At 26.6% G+C, this 22,435-nt stretch overlaps 1 protein-coding gene and 1 long non-coding RNA gene across 3 annotated transcripts; one reads left to right on the top strand and one right to left on the bottom strand.

Annotated features, from left to right (window-relative positions):
* Positions 1-4,211: 4,211 nt before the first annotated feature.
* LOC132918076 (brefeldin A-inhibited guanine nucleotide-exchange protein 3) lies at positions 4,212-18,839 on the top strand. Of its 2 annotated transcripts, none has more exons than XM_060979166.1 (27): positions 4,212-4,616; positions 4,744-4,877; positions 4,944-5,078; positions 5,141-5,306; positions 5,606-5,723; positions 5,794-6,066; positions 6,180-6,312; positions 8,050-8,147; positions 8,220-8,583; positions 9,307-9,414; positions 9,759-9,906; positions 10,334-10,485; positions 10,944-11,106; positions 12,251-12,358; positions 12,495-12,710; positions 12,820-13,021; positions 13,090-13,248; positions 13,512-13,676; positions 13,739-13,982; positions 14,065-14,244; positions 14,315-14,531; positions 14,599-14,731; positions 15,281-15,543; positions 15,609-16,126; positions 17,008-17,240; positions 17,311-18,103; positions 18,185-18,839. In XM_060979166.1, exons 1-27 carry the CDS (start codon positions 4,532-4,534, stop codon positions 18,395-18,397), a joined length of 5,721 nt encoding a protein of 1,906 aa, XP_060835149.1. In that variant the 5' UTR covers positions 4,212-4,531; the 3' UTR covers positions 18,398-18,839. The 2 variants fall into 2 exon arrangements, with proteins under 2 accessions (XP_060835149.1, XP_060835140.1); XM_060979157.1 differs by having other exon boundaries at positions 5,141-5,315.
* On the bottom strand, positions 15,178-22,136 carry LOC132918109 (uncharacterized). The gene is made up of 3 exons (XR_009660379.1): positions 22,000-22,136; positions 21,664-21,922; positions 15,178-15,531 (listed from the first exon to the last, which is right to left on the bottom strand). It is a non-coding gene; the product is annotated as an uncharacterized LOC132918109 (long non-coding RNA).
* Between the last annotated feature and the right edge of the window lie 299 nt (positions 22,137-22,435).

The following is a 22,435-nucleotide window of genomic DNA, read 5'->3' as shown; positions in this document are numbered from 1 at the left end:
TTTAATATTTTTAATAGTAGTTTAAATATTTTAATTTTTAGTTATTAACAATTAAAATATATGATTGCCAAGACCATTTTGTAAATATATACGCTCTATCACCTCCCAGGTTGAATAAATATCCGATACAGAATTTCCAAATATAAATAATGGTTTGAATTAATTAAATTCGACATTTTTGTAATATATACATTATACATTGCATAAGCCTACTTATTATATCGTAGTCCATATGTGAATTATAGGAATTATATTATTCAAATAATAATTATAATTGTATCTATAACTATAATTTAGAAAGAAAATTATGTATGACGCACACATAATATAAGTATTTAAAAACAGTTAATAGTTTACTCTTATTAATTGAAAATTAGTAACAGGGGTGAGGGGTGTTATTTTTGTAGATTTTTAGATATTTAACAATATACATATTAAGCGTACATGATTTAATTAACGTTGATCGATTATCATTGGTGTTTTTTTATTTTATAGTTTTATACACATTATGTCAATATACCGCGTATTTGTTTCACTATTAAAATAATCTATTATCACTAAAATTCTACCCGCGTAGAATACACATCAAGTTGGACGATCATTATAACAATAATATAAATACTGCAGGATGATGATATTTTAATATTTTAATCTCTCACTTCTCAGTTGTCTCAAACACGAACAAAGAAAACTTGCTTATTAACAGATTATAATAATATGCATGTACATTATATAACAAGGTCTTTTCAAAGACAAATGCAGAATTTTTTCGTTCTCCCATAAAAATAACAAAAATGAAGATGGTCAACCTTATTTAAATATATAAGTAAAATAAATTGAGTACACACTAAACGTTTTGAGGTAATTTTATTAACGTCTAATAAATTGTATTGTAAAATGTAGGCAAATATAGTTGTTTGTTTGACAACAGTTAGTAATAGTTAGTTATCAATATTTAATTAAAAGAAGGGAGAAATAAGCAACTGCTCTACTATATGCCGTGGCCGTAGCCTGTATGGGTATCGAGAGTACCATTGACAACTTAACTGTAAAGTATATGACGTATATGTACTAAATTTGAATTCAATAATAAGTAATTACATACAAAAAACAATTTACAATTATTTTTATGATATATTTAGATTCTGAGCATCTTGAATGATGTGTATTTGCATTTTATTTTAATGTATTATAGTCTATAAAATAAGATTTTAAATTTTGAGGGTGATTTTAAATAGAAATAATTAGAAAATTTGATCTAGTTGGTACTTTAATGAAGTTAAAATAAAACATTCCCAGTTATTTTTTTATAATCGGGAAAAAAATTCAGAAAAACAGGAATTTTAAAATGTTTACGTAAATCTAATTGTTAAGAAAATCAATTTTTTTTTTATGTAACTCAAGAATAAATAACCGTAAATACTTGCTATTTTCACTACTTATTATTATATTATTGGCGTTTTCATATTTTTCATACACGTATAATAACTACAATATAATATGATGCTTTTGATTTATTTTATATTTTTATGATATTATATATTTATAAACCTATTTTTATTTTTTTACGGTATTTGCAGAAAGGTGTTATTACATTTTGAGTTTTATAAGTTGATATAACAGAAAAAAAATATATATGATTATAATGATATTTATTTTTTTATTTATTCGGAAAATTTATAATTTGTATTTGTTTACACAAATTAAGTAAAAAAGATGACTGATATAAACATATACTAATAATATAAAACAATATATGAAATCATGAAGCATAAGATGAGGGAACTGAGAAGTCATTCAGCAATAGAATCCTCCGATAATTAATTAGTTAAGTTTATTTTAATAGGTCGCGGCACCAGCGCCTCTTGAGGTGATGCGGTGAGTTATCAGAAAGTGTAAGTAAGTATGTAAAGATAGTTGGGAGATTAAAGAGTTATAATAGTGTTACGCCTTGAAGTGAAACTTATTATAATATATTTTAGATAGTTGGTCAAATGTTGCTATTTTTAAATATCTGTGAAAAGTTTCATTTGTTATGTACCGAGGGGCGAGAAAATTAATTGAAAAGTATATATAGAGTGATAGACTAGATGATTTGAATGGTGTGGGTTTGAAAAAATTTGGAGCATCCTAGATTTGCATACCGTATACCGTAAATAAGTTTCAATAGAGACTTGTACAGCGTAGATTTTGTATGAATTAATTGTTTAGATTTGATGTATGGGTCGAAGCAGATTGTTATTTTATCAAATGCTGTAAAGGTATAACTTAATAACTGAATGTAATATAAGGATTAAATGTTGTGTATTCACGAAAATTATATTAAAAATGAATGTATGTAAAGCTTAAGACATAGTTACCTAATAGGATTGACAAAATTAAGAACTTAAAAAATACGTCTGGTTTAATTAATTTCACCTCATTGTGATGTCAAATGATCAATTATATTAATGACCGTGGGCGTCCTTGTATTCGGTCAATGTGTCCATTCATCCGTCATCGACTCACCATCATTCTCGACTTTTAGGGGCAACGCTCATCAAAGTAACATGACTTATGATATGACGAGTGACGAGGCATGTGATTTTATAGTATAATATGTTACTCCCGAAATTTGTAACGCACAAATAAGAAACCATTCGAGTCGCGGCGGCCACTCATCATCACTTATCTAGTCATTTGAATATCTGATAGCATGCCATACACAAAGTTTATATTTAATTTATAAGTTTAGAATATTTGGTTCCAAGCCAACGAATATGGTTTATAACTATGATATATTTTTTATTATTTTTGTCATTGGAAAATTTACTATCTATATTTGTTAACACAATTAGTAAAACAAATGACTGACATAAATATATGTACCTGTATGGCTATATAATAATATATAAATTTATAATAATTAATAAGTAAATTAAATTAATGATTTATTAACACTACAAAATAGCAATCAACCACTATATTATATAACTATATAAGTAGTACCTATGTATCAACTACCTGATAGGTACATGTAAACGATAATTTTTCGTAATAAAAAAATTGAAAACGAAGATTAAGATATGTTATATGAGTGCCGAGTGGTTTGTACTGGTTAGAAAATATTTAATATCAAAAATATATAAATATTGATATTGCCATCATGATTTAAAAGTTAAATAACTTTTTAATGTCAAATGATCCTGCATTAATTTTCAAACTTTTTGACCAAGCACGAGTTTTTATCAATACATACTTTAAAAATACATTAATTTCAAATGTCTTTGTCTTTTTAAATAGAAAGCGTTTTGACTTCTTTAAAGTTTAAACTAAATCCCGTTTATTAAAATAAATTACCCTCATATAATAGGATGCGCCAACGCCAAGTTGTATTTAATGAATATCTACTCACCAAAGAAGTTCCTAAGAGGTTACACGGATTCCTTAGCTGGAATCCAATGCTGGTGTCTAATGGGAGGCTCCCATTACACTCCCTAGAATCCAAGTGTTACTAGGGATAGTTGAAGCATTTTTTTTTTACTACTTTCGTGTACATACACTAACACATATTATTGTAAATTGTTCCGTTTAGAATCTAAAAAATATACATATCATAATTTGTATGTGCCGATAAACAGTTCAAAAAGAGTACATAATAAGTGATACACGTATAATATACCTATGATATTCAAAATTATACGTAAGTCACACATTCTTTTTTTGTAGCCATTTTAAGCAATATGCCTACAAATTACAAAAGAATTTGTATAAATACCTATATAGATTTTATTTGAATGATTTATTAGACTGATTACAATATAAAACGGACGACTTAGGTACTCAAGAAATAACAAAACTGGTTCTTAAATCATGACAGACTTGAAGAAATTAACTAAGAATTTTTTCTAATCATTTTAGTTTTAGTAGGTTCCTATACTGTATCTATATTCTATAAATACCTAACTATAATATTTTACTTATACAAAAAATAAAAATATTACACGATTCTACTACCTATAGAATTTTTAGGTACTAAATATTATTATTAATCTATGATTCTATTGTTCATAGTTGACTGTGAAAGTTTATAACTTCATAAGTATTACCAATTGTCCAATTATGTACCTATACGAATGTATAGGTAACATTTTTCGTAGATTCACAGTACGCGGTTAATACGCGCGCGGCGAACGCAATGTAAATGATAACAGAAGTGATAAAAACAGTTTAATTTATCACAACATTCAAAGAAAGTCTGCACAAACGCCACAAACTCTTAAACCCTCTAGTCTCCGAAATTTTGTCTCCTTAGTCCTCACTTGAGCCATTTTTTTTTTGATGACGCCGGTTTCTGTCACTGTGTGTTTTAAATGATTTGTATCTACCAGTTTCCAATCTTTTGACAGTCGTTGTTGACTCAGGTGCAGGTGTATTCCACAAGCTGCGTTTGTCATATACCTAACTGTAGTCGGAAAATTCGTTTTTGAAACATCGCACAGGAATACAATATGTTTGTACTGGCATTATAATCCAAACACATACGATCGACATGGAAGATTTACTGATTCAAATATCAAAGGACGCAGCAAATGCAAAATTGAACAGCTTGAGTCAGTCAGCAACTGAAGCATATGGTAGCGTTAATATTCTAAATCATTTAGTTCGGTCGATTTTGTGCTACTTTGATAGACATATTAATATGTTACTATTGTAGGTGTAGATGAAATAATATTTAAAATAGAATTTATTTTCCTATTTCAGTGTTTTTGGAGAAGCAACAGGGAACATTGCGCGATCCTGCTCATGAACTTAGAGCAAAGTGTTTAAATGTTTTTAAACTAGCGTTTGAAACCAAAAAAAGCAAATTAGTGGCACAAGCTTTATGTGGATTAAATGTAAAATGCTTATTTTATTAGTTACTGATTATTACTAAATTCTTATAAATATTAAAATATGTCTAGAAAATATTAAGAGATGATCGTTTTCAATCAAATTTTGAGCCAGAAGATGATTCATTATGGCTGCCTTCACAAATTTTGCATACAATTAGTTCTATTTTAACACAATCTGATGACACGCAAATAGATATGTTAAAGGTTATTCTACTTACTCATGTGTGATGTGTAAATGAGAATAATTATTTAAAATTTATTTATAGGTGTTTTTGAATGTTGCGTGTTCTTCATACTGGACAATGAATGGGCGTATTATAATTCAGATACTTACAGTATCCTGCGAAGTATATGAAAATGGAAACCAAGGAATTCGATCTGCTGCACAAGCTGCTGTCAGTCAGACACTACGATATTTTTGCAACTTTCTCGGTAAAATAGGTACCTTTTTTCTCCAAAAAAAAGTAAAAGACTTGGGGTAGTAACTAATAAGAGAAATTGTTAAAGATCCCTTTAAAAAATATTTAAGACCTTTTTATTCGGTTAACTTTAACTGAAATAGTGTCAATGAACCTCATCTATCATATCATCACCATTTATCATTTCATTTTTTATTATTTACTTAATACAAAATCTTTATTCTATGTAGGTATTAGTATTTTCACCAATCTTAATTATATAGTATTTAATTATTTATTAAAAGTTATTTTAATCATTTGTTTTATTTCCAGATGAAGAATGCGAAGAAATGAATAAAATGAAAGACAATGGGGCTGGTGGCGTATTGTGTTTTAACGAAGCATTACCAATTTTACAATTTATTGTTAGTAAAATAGACGAGACTCAAAAGTAAATATACTGCTCAAATTTTTATTGATGTTTAAAATTTGAGTTTAATTTATATTTGTTGTGTTAATAGTGGTGATCGTTGTAGTCAAGCTGTTGTATTTTATCTTGAATGTCTTCACACTCTTGTTGCAAGTTTACCTCAAAAGGTACATGACAATCGTCACTTTACTATGTTCCTATGGCAACGGCTATGCCCAGCTATTATAGCCTTTTTAGGATCACCTCGAGTAGATAAAAAAATTGTATCACGAGACGATGACAATGTTACCAAATTTGGTAGAGGATCTGGTGTCTTGGGAAGCGCTCCTAGCTTCAATAGCAATCAATCTAAAATAATATATAGGTAATAAAGATTAATGTATTTTATTTTATTTTTAATAATATAACTCACATACTTAGACAATAAAATTACTAATTATTAACACTACTAATATAAAGCATGCATTTTAATTTTAGTATTGGAAGTCAACTAGTGAGATTGGTTGGATGTGTGAGTTCTCTTAGACCTGTTTTGGAGTCTGTCTTTCATAGAATGCTTTTGTATCCACCGCCTCTCTATAGAATAGATGCTTTAAAAGCTTTAAAAGAGGTAGGTATTTAGATTTATTCAGGAAAAAGAATTATGTATAAGTTATTATTTAATGGAATCATGACCAGAAAAGTCTTAAATATTTTACATTTTTTAATACTGAAATACAAATTGAATAGGAAAATTTTAAATTAAATTTACAAACACTAAAATAATCTACTTTAAACTATTATACAATAAACATTGATTTTTTTTAAAATTTAAATCTATTCAAATAATTTGTATCTAATAATAAATAAAAAATGTAAAATTCCATGAAATACTATTAATTGACTAGTGATAATTATTTTTTTAGTTAAGGAATATTGTTATCTATCAAACATTGATTAAAATAATTTTTCTTAGTTTTTAACTTTTTCTAAGTAATTTAGTAAATTATTAAATACATACTATTTAATATTATTTGTTTAACATTTAATATATTAAATTAAGCAATTTTATTAAAGTTTTATATCAAAAACTTTTAACTTATACAAAAAAACGTTTTTACATAAATTAATATTATATCAGTATTATATTATATATTATACTTACATGTTTCTTTTTTTTATTAGTTGTATGGAAAATAGTTCATATATCAAAATATTGTTTAGTAGTAAAATCTGTAGTACAGTTTCCCATATTTTCTAAATCAAATTAATATTAATTTATTTATATGGTTAATGAGTAAAATTTAAACATTTTGTTATATTATTTAATATTTATTCTCCATACAACCTTTATCTAATATTGACTTCTTTTCCGATGACATTCTTAATTTTTCAAATTTAGAAACAATAATTCCTTTGGCCCAGATAATATTCCTGCATCCTTACTGTAGAACTAATACTAATCAATAACAAATCCTTTCATTTATGTTTAAGCGCTCCAAGGATTAGGTCATTGTTCTGTTATGCCTATTATTAAATCAGTTGATTCTTTAAATATTAATAACTATTTGTCCATTTCCATTCTTCCCTATTTTTATCCTAGATTTAAAAACTAACTAATAGCCTTTACCAATAAAAAGTATTGAGTTTCACCAAGCAAAATACTAAACATTTTATAGATACCTTAGCACTCACTATTTTGTCTAAGTTGGATTATATAGTATAGTAGAGTAGCTTGGCAACCATATTGCCCATATCTTGTGTAGGAAAAATTAAAATTAGAGTGTGTACAAAAGGAGTCTTATACCTCCTTTGTTCTTAAGATAGAGCATCCTACTTAATCCTGCTTTATTTCCTTATCCATAATACTTTAAAAATGTTTACTCTTTTCTTTCTATACCCCGATACCAATTCAACTTTATTTCTTTCCCTTCTTTATGTTTCAATAGATGTGGTAAATCTCACTTTTTTTTTAATTTCTTACCGTGTAACTTTTTTATATACCTTGTCAAAATTGTCATCTAATTTAAATTATTAAACGCTAACATAAATTTCTAGAAAACCTTTCTATATTTTACTTAAATTCATTACTCGAGCACATTAATGGTTATTCTTAAAAAAAGCTTTTTAATTAAATTATTCTTAATTCATTAAAAAAAATTAGTTAGTATGGTTAATGTAGTCATGGTTTAAAACATTTTTAAGTTTACAATAATCATAAAAATATAAGCTTGCGCCATCAATAGTTGAATGTTAAAATTGTTCAGTCTCTTAAAATTTAAAAAAGTTATTAATAATTAATATTAGTCGTATTCATAAAATATATTATACCATTTATAGTTGTATTATAAAATTCATTTTATTTCAGCTATTAAGCAGTCCAAATAGAATAGTGGATTTTGCTGGACCAATACTTGTAGAAGATGATAAAATGTGTCAACAGAGTGATATGGCATTAACTCGTTTGTTAGTATTTAATAAAATTTATTTTTATGTTAAATATAAATGTATTGTTATAATTTTTTTTTTATGCTTTAGAGTTATGGATTCTATTGAAGAATGTTCTAAATGTACAGATTGGGAAATTGTTTTTATAAGTGTTTCATGTATACTTTCTCTACTTTCAACCCTTCTTGAATTGTCTACTGGAAAAGGAATTAATGATGTTTATACTGAAAAAATAAATGAAAAATTCCAATCTTTAGCTAGTTGTGATTACACGGGGCCTTTAGCTTATGAATCAATGAAGAGATTACCTAATATCTATAGAGAACAATTATCCTCTTCTTCTGAGTCATCTATTGGAAACCGAAGTCGTATTAACAGTACAAGCAGTAGTAGTGGAGTTCCAAGTAGTGGTAATACAGAAGGTCCTGAAGGAGGATATCAAAATGATCCACAGGTAACACATGTAAAAAACATCAGTTATCAACATTCCATTCATTTTGGTTGTTTTTATAAATTTGTTAGAATTATCTTCAATATGTATTTCTACTTATTTATGTATATTTTATAATGCTACATCATTAAGTCGTTGTTGACTTTATAAGTTTTCTAACCCCCCTCAATAAACCTAGCTCTTCAGATTTATTAATTTTTGATGATGGCGCAACCAAAATAACAAAATAAAACCCAAAACATATATTAAATTACATACATTTAATATTAATTAAAAATTATTATTTCTACATATTATATAATATTAATAAATTTTATTTATTTTATGTAGTGCAGAGCACCACAGCACCTAGATTGTCGACGCGTAGAGTGCTCGAATTGGGGGGGGGACGCAGGCGGCCAGAGTACGCTCTCATTTTTTCATAGATTTCAATGTCTCCCTTTATATAATTAAGCGAGGAAAAATACTAGCTTTATAGTCCTTAACTATATTATGTGCAAGGGGTGTGGGGGACGAAGTCCACAACGGGTTACTTTATAATTTATCTGCTATGGAACGGTGTTTTCTGAATTATGATCAGCATCTGTTCTCAATTTTTTTTCCAATTTGAGCACTGGACGCGCATGATTCAATTTATTTTTGAACTAATAAGTCATAAATAGAAAATAATATTTCTTTTAATTTGATAATACAAAATTAATTGTTATTATATAATTTGTAATTCAGATTGACGAAATGGAAGCAGTAGTTGAGAAAAACTTAAAAGAAGAAGCATATCGTTTAGAACTAGTAACAAAAAAGTTAAATACTTGTAATGTTTTTCAAGTTACTCCAGTAAGTTTTATCTTCCATTTATATTTGTTTTTTATATAAAGTAGTACAAAGTATTCCTAATCATCATCCATCAACTATAAGTTCTAATTTTTCAGTCAACATTTAAAAATATTTTGTGCTAATACAAAAAAAAAAAAAAATTAATCTGGGCTGTATCATTTTTCTGATACTCAGTACCACGTGCAAACATTTGCTACTCAAATTTATTTCAAGCATGAAAATATTTTAAATTAAAATTAATTTTCTATTATCACTTATGTTTGTTTCAATTAAATGTTTAGATTTACTTTATTGTTGTTTATATAATAATTCAATTATTAATAATATGTACTATATATTATTAGGAGTCTGTAGAAATGTTGGATTTGGAAAGAAAAAATGCTGGTAGTTTTGTTCAGACTTTGGTTAGTTTTTTACCTACATTGTTACCACTTCGAAGTACATTGCAAGTAGATGAAGAGATCCAAAGGTTTTCTTCCAGTTTTTGCGAAGGTTATACATTATTACTATATTACCATAAAATATTAAAATTGTGTTTATAACAATTATTCTTTTACACAGTGGCTCCACCGGGGGGGGGGTGGTTAAGGGGTTATAACCCCTCCCGAAATTTCTCTGAGGCCTAGTATAATAACCTACATACTTATCTTAAGTATATATATATTGTAATGATGTAACCCCTCCAAAAAAGTTTTCTAGTTGCGCCACTGCTTATACAGATATAAATTCACTGTTACTTTATTATCTATATTTAATTATTGTTAAAACACTTATAATACCTAAATATTTTTAAGAAAAATATCTAAAATATTTAATGAATACATTATTTCAATCTTAAGTAATGCCAAAAATTTTGAAGAAAATGTATTCATTTGATTACATATTTATAATATTTCTTGTTGTTTTTTATTTATTTTAGAAATTATACGACAAGATTATAAAAAAAATGGTTCAATAATAATAAATGCTGATGGTGTTTATGTAGCAACAATTATGTCACTATATGTTAATTTAAAGTTGATAAATCAAAATTATTATGATGATCCTTCTATACTGCCCATCATGTCTGAAGTAAGTTTAAAACAAACATATACTACAATATTAAGAAATATGGTAGTTGAATTGCCATCATTCAAAACATTGACATTAACAATACCAGTATTCGTATTTTTTAAATATTAAACAAGTATTCAATATTTCTTATATTTAAACGTTTTGACTTATCGTTGTTTTGCACCAAATCCTAATGTAAAACTTTAAAGTTAGAAAATTCAAAATTAAATAATAAACCTAACAAATAATAGACATTAATAAGTAATAACAAAATTAATATTTATATTAAAATTTATTAATTATGTATTATTATGATTACTAATAATTAACTGTACATTGTTACTGGTTAGAATACTTTAAGCATGGGTTTTATTTATATAATTGTATCAAAAAATTAGTGTTTTAAATCGCAAAACTTTATTGAATACTTCATTATTCAAGATGCAATATAACAATTGGGGTGGGTTGTTCTGCAGGATCAATTTGTTGAAGAAATTTTCAGCAGTGGCATGCTGATGTATGTGTCTAGAAGTTGGTTAGCTGAGCTCTATCAACATGTACTCGTTACTAATATTTTGGTATTGTCCGGTTACAAGAGTCAAGCAGCTGGTCATTTGGCGCTAATAGATATATTAACAGGTTCATATAGGGTCTAACTTCGTGCTTGATTTAATATATTTTAATATACATTTATAATTTTGGCTTGGTTTTGTTTGCAATGCTTTCTTTTGTTTTGTTTTGAATTATCATTTTTAACAAATTATTTTATTTCATTTCATTTTGCATTTGTAATTTTTGAATATAGCAATGTTATAAACTGTTTTTATTTGTCCAGTTAGCGCAAGAAATCTGCTTCTAAGTATAAGTTATCACATCATCTTTATTAGTAAAAAAATATTCATTTATTATGGTTTAGATTTTATATGGTATAAAACTCACTTTTTAATCAATTTTAAAGTTATTTAAAACTTATGAGAAATTACCGTGTAAAAAATTAGTTGAAAATAATGTGTATCAAGTAAACTGAACTTTTAAATTTTTAAATACACTTATTTTTCTGTTTTTAAAAACAAGCTTTAAAAAATATAATATAAAATGATGTATTTGAACTTAAATCACAGTGTTATATAATAGGTTTTTCAATAAGAGCGGGCCGATGTTGAAATGAAATAAAACAAGCTGTGTGTGAGGTATTAACGAAATTAATTTTTTATTTTAAAGTTTAAAGTATGCCAATTACGTTTTAAATATAATATCATTCAAATGTCCACCACGGCTTCTCACAGTGGCACGAATCCGAGTGGTCCAATTTTCAATGACCCTGCCGCATAGATCTGATTGAATTTGAGCGATGGCCTGGGTTATGTTTAATTCAAGGTCATCTATCGATTGTGGCTTATTAGCATAGACCTGCGACTTCAAGAAACCCCACAAGAAAAAATCTAACGTAAGTCAAATCACACGATCACTTTGATGGGCCACCACGTCTGCCGTAAAAAGGACGTAACGAGCGCAATGTTTGAGTTATCGAACTTTGATTTTGATAGAAAAGTTTTATCATTTGGACGTGCTGCTCAATAGTGTAACTCGCCATGATGATTTGGCACGTATGACTGAATAATTTACAATAAAATATAAAGACGTAAACAAAACAATTAGGCCATACAGCGCAGATAACATCGACCTGCATTAATTGAAAAACCTGTTACTTCTAAATTGAAATCTCACATACAAATATTGTATAATAATAATTTTATTTAAATTGTTGTTTATAATTATTTAGATATTGATGGCTACAGTTCTGAGAATAAAGTGAATTGGTTACTATCAGATTGTCTTCGCCTAGAAAGAACAGTTTGTAGATCAGAAACAAGTCCTGATGCTGATGCGGGTATGATTTTGATAAACATACATTAATTCATTGGCTTACATTTACATACCTGAAATATAAATTGTAGAATATAATTAATTAAAATGTAAAACATGTGTCTTGATAATATTAAGATCAAACAATTTATTTTTATTAGGTACAAAATTAAGTAGACGGATTGTTACATGTTGTTGGGATACTATGATGAATGTTCTGGCCGTTCCTCTTGAATTCAATTCGTCTAATGATTCAAAAAATACTCAGGTTAAAAAAATGTTACGAAATGAACTAAACAAAGATTCTATTCGTCAGATGTCGGTACAACATAGTCTAGATGCCTTACAAAGAGCTGCTACTCTTGCAAATATTTTAGGTATGTAATGATTTATAATATTCATATATTTTGTAATTGCTTTTAAAATTCATACTTAATTCAAATTATTAATTTCTATTTATATAAATGTTATATTTATTGCCATTAGGTATGCATAATCGTTGTGAAGGTATATTCGCTCTGCTCGTAAAAGCTTCTTGTGCTCAGAATGGAAACGTAAACTGGTTTTCTGGCATAATTAAAAAGCAACCAAAGTTAATTACATCACATGTTTTGAGTATGGATGTGATGCTCTCACGTGGCTTAGAATTTGGATGTCACGGACAAGAATGCTGGCCACATATTTTCAAGTATATTTCATTAATATAACTTAAGATTGAAATGTATGAATATATTACCTATAATGTTAATTTTATAGCTGTGCACTATATGTTGGATACCTTGAACAAGTATTTTTTCGACAAACGTGTTCATCAGTTGCTGCTTTAAAGATGGTTAAACCTAAGTTATTAAGTAGTAATACTGAAACTTTAAACAAAAGTTTTGGTACATCTGTAGATAGTGATGAAGAAGTTTGGTAAGACATGTATTTTATTTTAAACGCTAAAATATAAATAAAAAAATTATTTTTGCTTTTTTATTTGATATATTGTTTAGTCCAAATATCTTTAAATTTAATTTTTTTTTATATGTATAAATATTAAGTATTTATTTTCATTTTTTGAGTTGATTATTTTCTATTTTTTTTAAAAATATTATGATGTATACAATATTACTTTCAAATAAGGATATCTTAGAGAAAAAATGCTTGAAAATGTATAATTTGTTTTTTATTTTTAGCATGGATGTCTACAGTTTTTTGTCTTCGCCGACTTCTCCCAATAATTTGACAGAAACCATATCAACTTTAGTAAACAAAAGTAGAGCAGATATTGAAAACAATGGTGTATTGAACCAAGAGTATGCCGCACAAATAGTCTGTATTCTGTCTCAATATGTTGATCGGTATGTATTTAAATGTTAGTTTAAATTGTTTTTTATTAATACTTTACACAATCATATTTTAGATTGTTCGAAGACGCTGCATTAAAATTGAATCTGAGAGCACTTACTGAATTTGTACGTAGCTTATGTGAAACTATTCGACATGAGTTGTTTAAACCACCAGATCAGAAGAAATCTAACAATAGTACTAACAATGCCACTCTTTTAACGCGATTATCTCGACTTATGTTACGATGCATCAAAAGTGGGCGCCCATTGTTTCACATGATAAAAATATGGTCAATTGTTTTACCGTGTCTAATGGAAGTAAGAACATTTAATGTTAAATATTATACTATAATCTATTTTATGACATTCAGAAACTATATTTTTCTAAATTTTATATCAGGTATCTTGTCATAAAGATTTGGCGTTATCTAAACAAGCTATAGCTTCAATTCATGATACAGTTTTAGCTTTTCTTAATGATCAACCAGAACTTTCTCATTTCCATATCAACGAATCATTATTCAAACCGTTTGAAAATCTATTATGTTTAGAACTATGTGATATAGAAATTCAAGACCAAGTAATTTAATTTTTACATAGATATTACACATTTATAATAAACTATTTGATTAATAATTTTTTTTTAAAAGATTGTCAGTTGCTTATGTGAATTTGTTGAAGCTAACCGTTCAGATATCAGATCAGGTTGGAGACCTTTATTTGGTGCTCTAAAAGTTGTCAATAGCAGTCATTTATCATCTCTGTTAGAGGTATTCAGAGTCTTTTTGAATACTGATGACACATTAGCTTTCTCAAATGCAGCTGTTGATTGTATAGCATGTCTCATTAAGCATGTACGGGGAACTAGTAAGTATTTTTTTTTAATATTATATAAAATAAAACTTGCAACAAAGTTTGTTTTTTATTCTATTAGATTTTGATGACTCGGATACTAAAATTAGACTAGAACTGTGCAAAGCTGCTCTTAAACATTTACAACATTGCAGTTTAATATTAAGGTCAATGTATGTTATGCCAGCTTGTCCAAAATTTCATTTACCTAAACGGTAAGTTATTATTATTACTTGTCTAAATATCTTGTGTATGAAAAATTACTTCACATTATTACCTCATTAATGCATAGAAAGCATAAATAAATAAAAATGTCATAAATAAATATTTTTAACTGACCTTAGAATTAAATTCCTAATTATTTTATATATATATATATATTAAATTCATTTAAACAATATTTTTAAAAGTATCTAGTAAATTTTTGTTAAAACTTTTATGATTAAACAATTTGTGCCTATTCTAGGATATTAAAAAGTATATAAAAATATTATTATTAATATTGTTATATAGGTGTTAAGAATTTAATACATATTCACAACATCTTCAGAAATATTGTTAATTTTCTTTTTGATTATGAATATTTGGGATAAGCTCTTTTGTAAATTAATGAGTACGTAATAACAGATATATACGTTAGAATTTTAGATAAAAAAATAAATAAAGAATTATATAGGTATATTAAATACTTAGTACACTAAGTAGAGATGATATAACAAACCTTAATGTAATGTCTTTTTAATATTCACATAAATTTTATTTAGAAACCACGTCTTTACTTTGGTTGATAACGATGTGCCCGAATTACAAAATATTCAAAATGAAAATTATAATCAATTATCTATTGAAGATTCAAAAAATGAAGTTGTACTTTTAGAAGAAATTGATCAACCCTGTGGTATATTGAGAGTATGGTACTGCATTGTAGAAGGACTTTGTACTGCAATTACTGGTACAACAGCTATATACCAAAGGCAAAGTCTTGAATTGCTCTTAGACATATTACAGGAATTTCCTGAAACACCAGGTTAAAATTATTTTTAATGCGCAACGAATATTTAAATAATAAAGAATATTAATAATAAATTACAGGATATATATTTGGTTGTTTTTGTATAAATCGGCTACTTCTTCCTACCATACAAACATGGGCAAGAAAAATTGTATCAACACATGATCTTAGTGACTTACAAAATTTTAAACAATTATGTGGAAATTCAACTGATCTTATTGTCAATTACCTAAAAATGAATAAGAATTATGAATTGAAATTTGAAAAAGAAATAACACTTATGATGAAACAACTATTATTTGTATTAAACGAATTCTGTGTTCAACCTTTAGAGAACATTGTACGCTTAGGATGTGCATGTTTAAGACATTTTGTTTTGGGTGCTGGTGATATCTTCACTACAAATCAATGGGATCTAGTCAGCTTTAGTTTACACAGAGCTTGTGCTATTTCTCTATATCCATTGACCAGAGTATCAATGACGTACAGTCCATTTTCAGATAGTTTCTATGGTGATTTAGCAGCTGGTATTAAAGTTGCTGCAAGAAGAGATAGTACGGTAGATGACAATTTGCATTTAAAACAACTGTCGCAACAGGTAATCTGCTTTTTTTAAGTTAAAAATTTATTTATAAAAAATTCTTAATGTAAATCCTATTATTTTGATTAAAAAAAAATTATTTAACATAATAATTAAATCAAATTCTAAAACATATAAGTACGTATTCAACAGTATTGGGCTTCACTTAATCTTTTTATTTGAATGCAATATTATATATGCATTCTGGTATTAAACAAATAGTTTAATTAGTGATTACTTATTATTTAGCAACTTTTAATAACATAAAAATATCAATACATGTCATAAAAATGTTTAAATGCATTTTTAAACTTCAATATTTAGTACAATTGAATAGTAAAGAATTGTTTAATTAAGTAATTTTAATACTATATTTGATATTAAAGTAAATAGTTTGTTACTAGGCTAGTAACAACAAATTTTCAAATGTTAATTTTAAATCCGTGGTTGAAAACATTTTTTTATTCTATGTAGTATGTACCCCCTTGTTGAGTTTTAAAAATTTCCCTCTCCTTCCATTAATTGAAATATGTAATGACTATTTTTTCTTATTTTATTAATAATAATACTTTTTCATTATTTAATGAAACTAATCTAAGTATTGTTTTGATTAATTACCCTAGTGGATATTTGAGTATTTAATCACTAAACTTTAGAAATACATAATAACCAGTCATTATTTTATTTTTAATTTTTATTTTATTTATGTAAATAATCTAATAAATAAAAATATTAATTACCACCATAATGACTGATTGTGCCTCCCTTCTGGGGGAGGAAGTTTTCACTCGCCCTAGATTGGAAACCACTGTATTAAATAAACAAATTTTTATAGTATTACTGGTTCTTCAGAAATCATATATTTATTTCATTTTACTCAAATGTAAACCATTTTTCAGGTATTTTTGTTAGATCATCAAAGAGTTAAAAGTGATACAATTGTTGATGACGAGAGAAGTTTCATATTTTTATTATGTCATCACTGGTGTAATTTAGAAATTGACAACCAATGGCAGAAATCACCAGAACGTGTTCCTTACAAGAATATAGTCCTTGGGTTATTTGTTAATGAAATGTTATTACAAATGATTGGAAATGTGTTAGTAAAGGGTACCAACAAAGCTATTCCAAGGTATTAATTTATAAAAGCATGTAAATAATAATGTTTTTTGTTATTAATAAACATTTTTTATTTTCTTTAGTTTAGCCAATATTCTTCTTCAGTCTTCTTTGATGACACCAATGGATGAACAATCGTTTAAACCACACAAACAACATATGCCTGGATATTTGTCCTCACTCACCGAATCTCAGATTCATACATTTATCTCATGTTTAAATATGACATACGGCATATCATGGGAATTTGATTCAAGGCCCGGTTTAAAATTTCTTATTCAAAAAGTTGCTGGTTTAGAAAAAGCAGCTAATTTATATAAACAGGCTGGAGGAGCTTGGACACTCTCATTAGTTGCACTTTTTGAAATATGTATCAATCGCACATCAGAGTTGAGTTCTGATCAGATTAAACATATTGTTGAAAAAAAATCCCCTTCTAATGATACTGAAAGTTTTATACTTGAACTTAAACGTATATTTGATGATGCCTGCCAAAAATATGTTGAAATAGTTATGGATAAAAGTGGTACACATTGCGCTATTGATAGGGCAGGAGATAAACCAGTGTTCTTTTTTGTTGCACAAAACGATGATATTTTTGAAACAACTGAAAAACCTACCGCTTTTAAGTTTGAAGATTTTAAAAAAATATATCCAAATGCACCATTAACATCAAAAAGTGAAGATAGTGGAAGTGATGATGACGATGATGCTGTATATGCAATAGCAAGTTGCAAAAATTTAGATAATTTAATTGAAGAATATAAAAAAAGAAAACATGCTAATTCTATGCCAGGGCAACCCGATTCTATTGAAAAAAATGAAGACAATTTACCAGCAGAAATCGAAGAACAGAGACAGACCAGTATGAATAAGGTATCATAATAAATATTTTAACAAAATCTTTGATGTTAAATTATATACCAATGATATAAATTAATATAAATTAATTTCTAGGACAGTGAAGTACATGAGTCAGTTTGGTCTGAAATGTTAACCTCAGTTTTCGATTTATTGGCACAATTAGATGATGACTCATTTAAGTTATTGTTACCAGTCTTATTCAATGGAGTGAGAGTTTTGACAGAATCTGCTACTAGACCTTTATTGAAACGCATTCTTGGAGAATTTTACCAAAGGGTAGCTTTTATTTATGGATTTGGTTCATAGATTATCATTGATTTGTCAAGCTGTTGGTGTGCTTTGGTAAGTCTAAGAACTGCTGATTTTTATTGGGAGTCTTGTAGGATCAGAGACTGAACATTTATTTTCATTTATTGAGTGATATATATTTTAACTTATAAGCAAAAAAAAAAAATACATTTATAAAACAAATTTATTATATTAAAAATTATATCTGAAAAATATTTAAATATTTATATAATATGAACTATCATTTCTTTAAGAGTTTGTTTATTCTATTAATATGAATTATTTATATTGTGTATTGTATATTATTTTGAGAAATGATACTGATATTATAAATAACTTGCCTAATAAATAAATAAAAACCTTAAAACTACTTAACTTTATGAAATCTTAAAATATTATTATATATTATGTAATATTTATTACATATTATTTTACAATAAATTTAAATTTAAACTTTTTAGTACTTGTTTGTATTCACCCTGTTACCACTCTGTATAAAATTTATCGCACTACCTCCCGGTGACCGTCTGTTGTACTTGGATATTTTATATTTATAATAACAAAATTCTTTATTAAAATAATAGGTAATATTATATTGTTTACAGTTAATAGTAACATAATAGATAATAATTAATATTTCATAATTAGACATAAATAAAAATAAAACTATTTCTCTAATCTTAAATATCCCTAAATTTCATAGTTTTTTGTTTTAAGTTTAACAGCTGTCAGCTGTTCTTATTAAATTCTATTAAATGTCAGTATTTAACATGGTAGGGAATAACTTTAAATTTGGTTACAACACCTTATAAGTATTTATATCATAACCATGGCAAGTAGTTGCTAAGATAATAATTAAAGCTGTTCATTTGAATGTTGATTATCATTTTGGTTTTTTTTCCGAATACCTTACACAATATTCACCATATTTAGTCGATAATATGCCAACATTATTATATTATATACAATATCAAAATTATAAGAAATATTAATCATTTTACCATAAATTAATTAATTGTATACTGATTGGTATTAGGCTGTAACAAACAAGTACTAAAATGCTTGGTTCAATTTAATAAAAATTATTAAATAATACTTATATGTCTTTATACCAAGATTTATAAATATAATTAACATTTATTGATTTTTTTTTTTTACTTATATAAATATATCTTCATATTTGTATTTGTGTTTTTAATTATATTTTAAAAAAAATCTAATTTTCTTCCAAATAATGATTTATTTATATTTATATTAAGCTAACAAATCAAAATAAATAATTTATAACTTACGATATGAATCACAAGTCTATAAGATTAATTACATAACACATTATAGTATATTCAATTATCAATGGTAATATATAATATTGTAGTACATTTAAAAGTATCTACATAATATAGAATAAATGAAATCTCATTTATTCTGTGATATGATTATCAAAGATCAATATGTATATATTGATTGTACCAATAAATCTTTCTTCCTTCACTCATAAATAATACATTTTTTAAAATTATTTAGAGTATATGATATTGTATTGTACAACAATGTTTAAAATAATGTTTTATATTATGGAATAAAAATATTATCTTACATTTAATATACATATCATGTTGTACTCATAACCATGCTATTTTTTTCTATGATTAAACCACTATTAATATCCTATTATTATTATTTATCTGTTTGGTGTCTCAAGAGTTCAAGACCATGATGTAAGGTCTATACTTAAGACTTAAGTAGTTTTAACTTTTGTTATTTGCCAGTAATTAAGTAGTTATTGAAATGTAACTTGTAAGTAAGTAATGAAATCAATAATCTGATATTTAATTATAAAACAAATTACATTCAAATAATAATTTGTTACAAACTTACATGTACAGACTTACAGTTATGTGGGATAACTAAGGAAAAGGATACAGAAAAAAACCACAAAAATAAGAACCAAATTTATATATTTTATTATTATCTTTTATTTTGAAAGACTACACAAGTTAATAAGCAAACCTGTCTAGGGTCAAGTGCCAAAATTTCCCAATCAAGGTTTTGAAAATTGTTCACGTGCCCAAAAGAAATTATATTTTCTAAGGATAAAAATAAATTTACAGATTTATTATATATTATTTTATTAAGTAGACGCACCTTTTATTTTATAATTTTATTTTTTTAAATGTATTTAATTTGTTTCTTTGAATTTCTTATAATAGTTTTAACCAAAACTTAATAAATAGCATAATTTTTAATAATTTCAATTTTTTTACGAGCCATTGAAATTTGATCAACGTGCTGCTTTTTACACGCATGCTGTAGGGTTTGCCACCCCTAGCCTATATCAATAAGTATATTTCATTTTATGTTTTTTCGATAATGCTATTTAAGTAATTTATTTTACTATTAGTAATACAGTTGGTTAAACCACAATATCTTAGTTCATGGTTGAATGGTGGAATATTATAACAAAATAACAAATATCTTCATGTTTAGTTTCAACCAAATTCAATTTTTTATGTGTATTAAAAAATTATGCTTTTATATTTTTTAGACTTTGGTTTTAGTATGAATTAAAGGAACTTAATATTACATTGTTAAATCTTAGATATTATAAAAATTGCATGTTTAATCAATTTTCATGGTATTGTCAAAATTTAAACATCAAATACTTATAAAAATAAATTGTGCTTTTATAGATTAATTTATACGAGATATATACTCAATTTTGAAATTTTTTGACTGATACTTTTATTTTAACTATATATAGTTCAAAAATAGTCAAAATAATTAGAAAATGTTTTTATGCGTAGAAAATTATCATTTAAACATATTACGAACACTTTAGTATCTAGACGCCTATAAATAGCTTAGTCAAAATATTTTGGAAATTATACTAAATGTGGGATATGCTAAAAATAAAAAGCTTTTGGTAAAAATTTTAAGACGGTAACTACTGTAGTACTGTAATTTTTTTTTGGATTTATGTAAAATTTCGGATTTTCCTTTATTTTATATTTGTTCTTGATTATTTTGAAAAATAGTGGGAATATTTATTCTTGACATTTTAAAAATCCAAATTTAACTTCTATCAAACTAACTATCAAAAGGCACCCTCTTAGTTGAGGATCGAACGATTTATAAACTTCTACTTATTGTGTATACATAAAAAAAAATTTATAAATTATTTTTTATTAGAAAATATTATATTATATCATTATTTAGAATCGTTTGTATATTTACTGTTGACTACCTACCAGTAAATCGTAAATAAACTTATTTATATTTTTTACCTATATCCTGACACTTAAGAGCCGATAGCATTTAATGTTGTTCAGTGGTCGCACTGTACAATGTGCGCATACGTTGTCATCAGCTGCAGGCTGCCGCTGTAATTCTTTAGATCTTGTGAGGCTGCGATCGTTAACTTGCTCTGTTGAACATTGACTGTTGTAATGTTGTCTGTTTTACAAAATTGTAGCCTGCGCAATGCAAATATGCAATACGCCCACGAATGACCAATTTTAAGGAAATCGAAATGATATCGGATATCTGATATGATATCACCATAAACTATATTATCATTTGATTGCACCATATATGTATATATATTTTGTGGTACAACTTACTCTATGCATTGAATTCTATATAATGTTCTTTGCGAGTAACCACGACACGACCTGCTCCGACAATACCGTACTCCGGTTATCCTTACGTAACCAAAATGGTTAGAAACAACGTTTTAATCGGCAAACAATCATGGCGGTACGTACATTCGTCTGACGTCGTTAACGTAACACAACACGACTGTCGTCCTACTACTACCCGCGTCGTAGCGGTCAGAGATTCAATAACATTTCTGAAGTTACTAACGCGTTTAGGCGGTACATTTTAAAAATTCAGGTACATTCGCTATTTTACTATGGATCGAATTGTATTGACGTTGGTTTTTTAGTTTTTACTCACAAAATGAATTGATTTGTTAGCGTCAGTTCCAGGTCGTTGGCAAGTTATACTCTCGAACTTCTTAAACACGACGAAGGTTATCCGCACAGTAAGTTTGTA

The sequence above is a fragment of the Rhopalosiphum padi genome, chromosome 1 (assembly GCF_020882245.1).
Source record: "Rhopalosiphum padi isolate XX-2018 chromosome 1, ASM2088224v1, whole genome shotgun sequence".
Classification (NCBI taxonomy): domain Eukaryota; kingdom Metazoa; phylum Arthropoda; class Insecta; order Hemiptera; family Aphididae; genus Rhopalosiphum; species Rhopalosiphum padi.
Note: the sequence above shows the minus strand (reverse complement) of the source record. Positions and strands in the feature narration are given on the sequence as shown.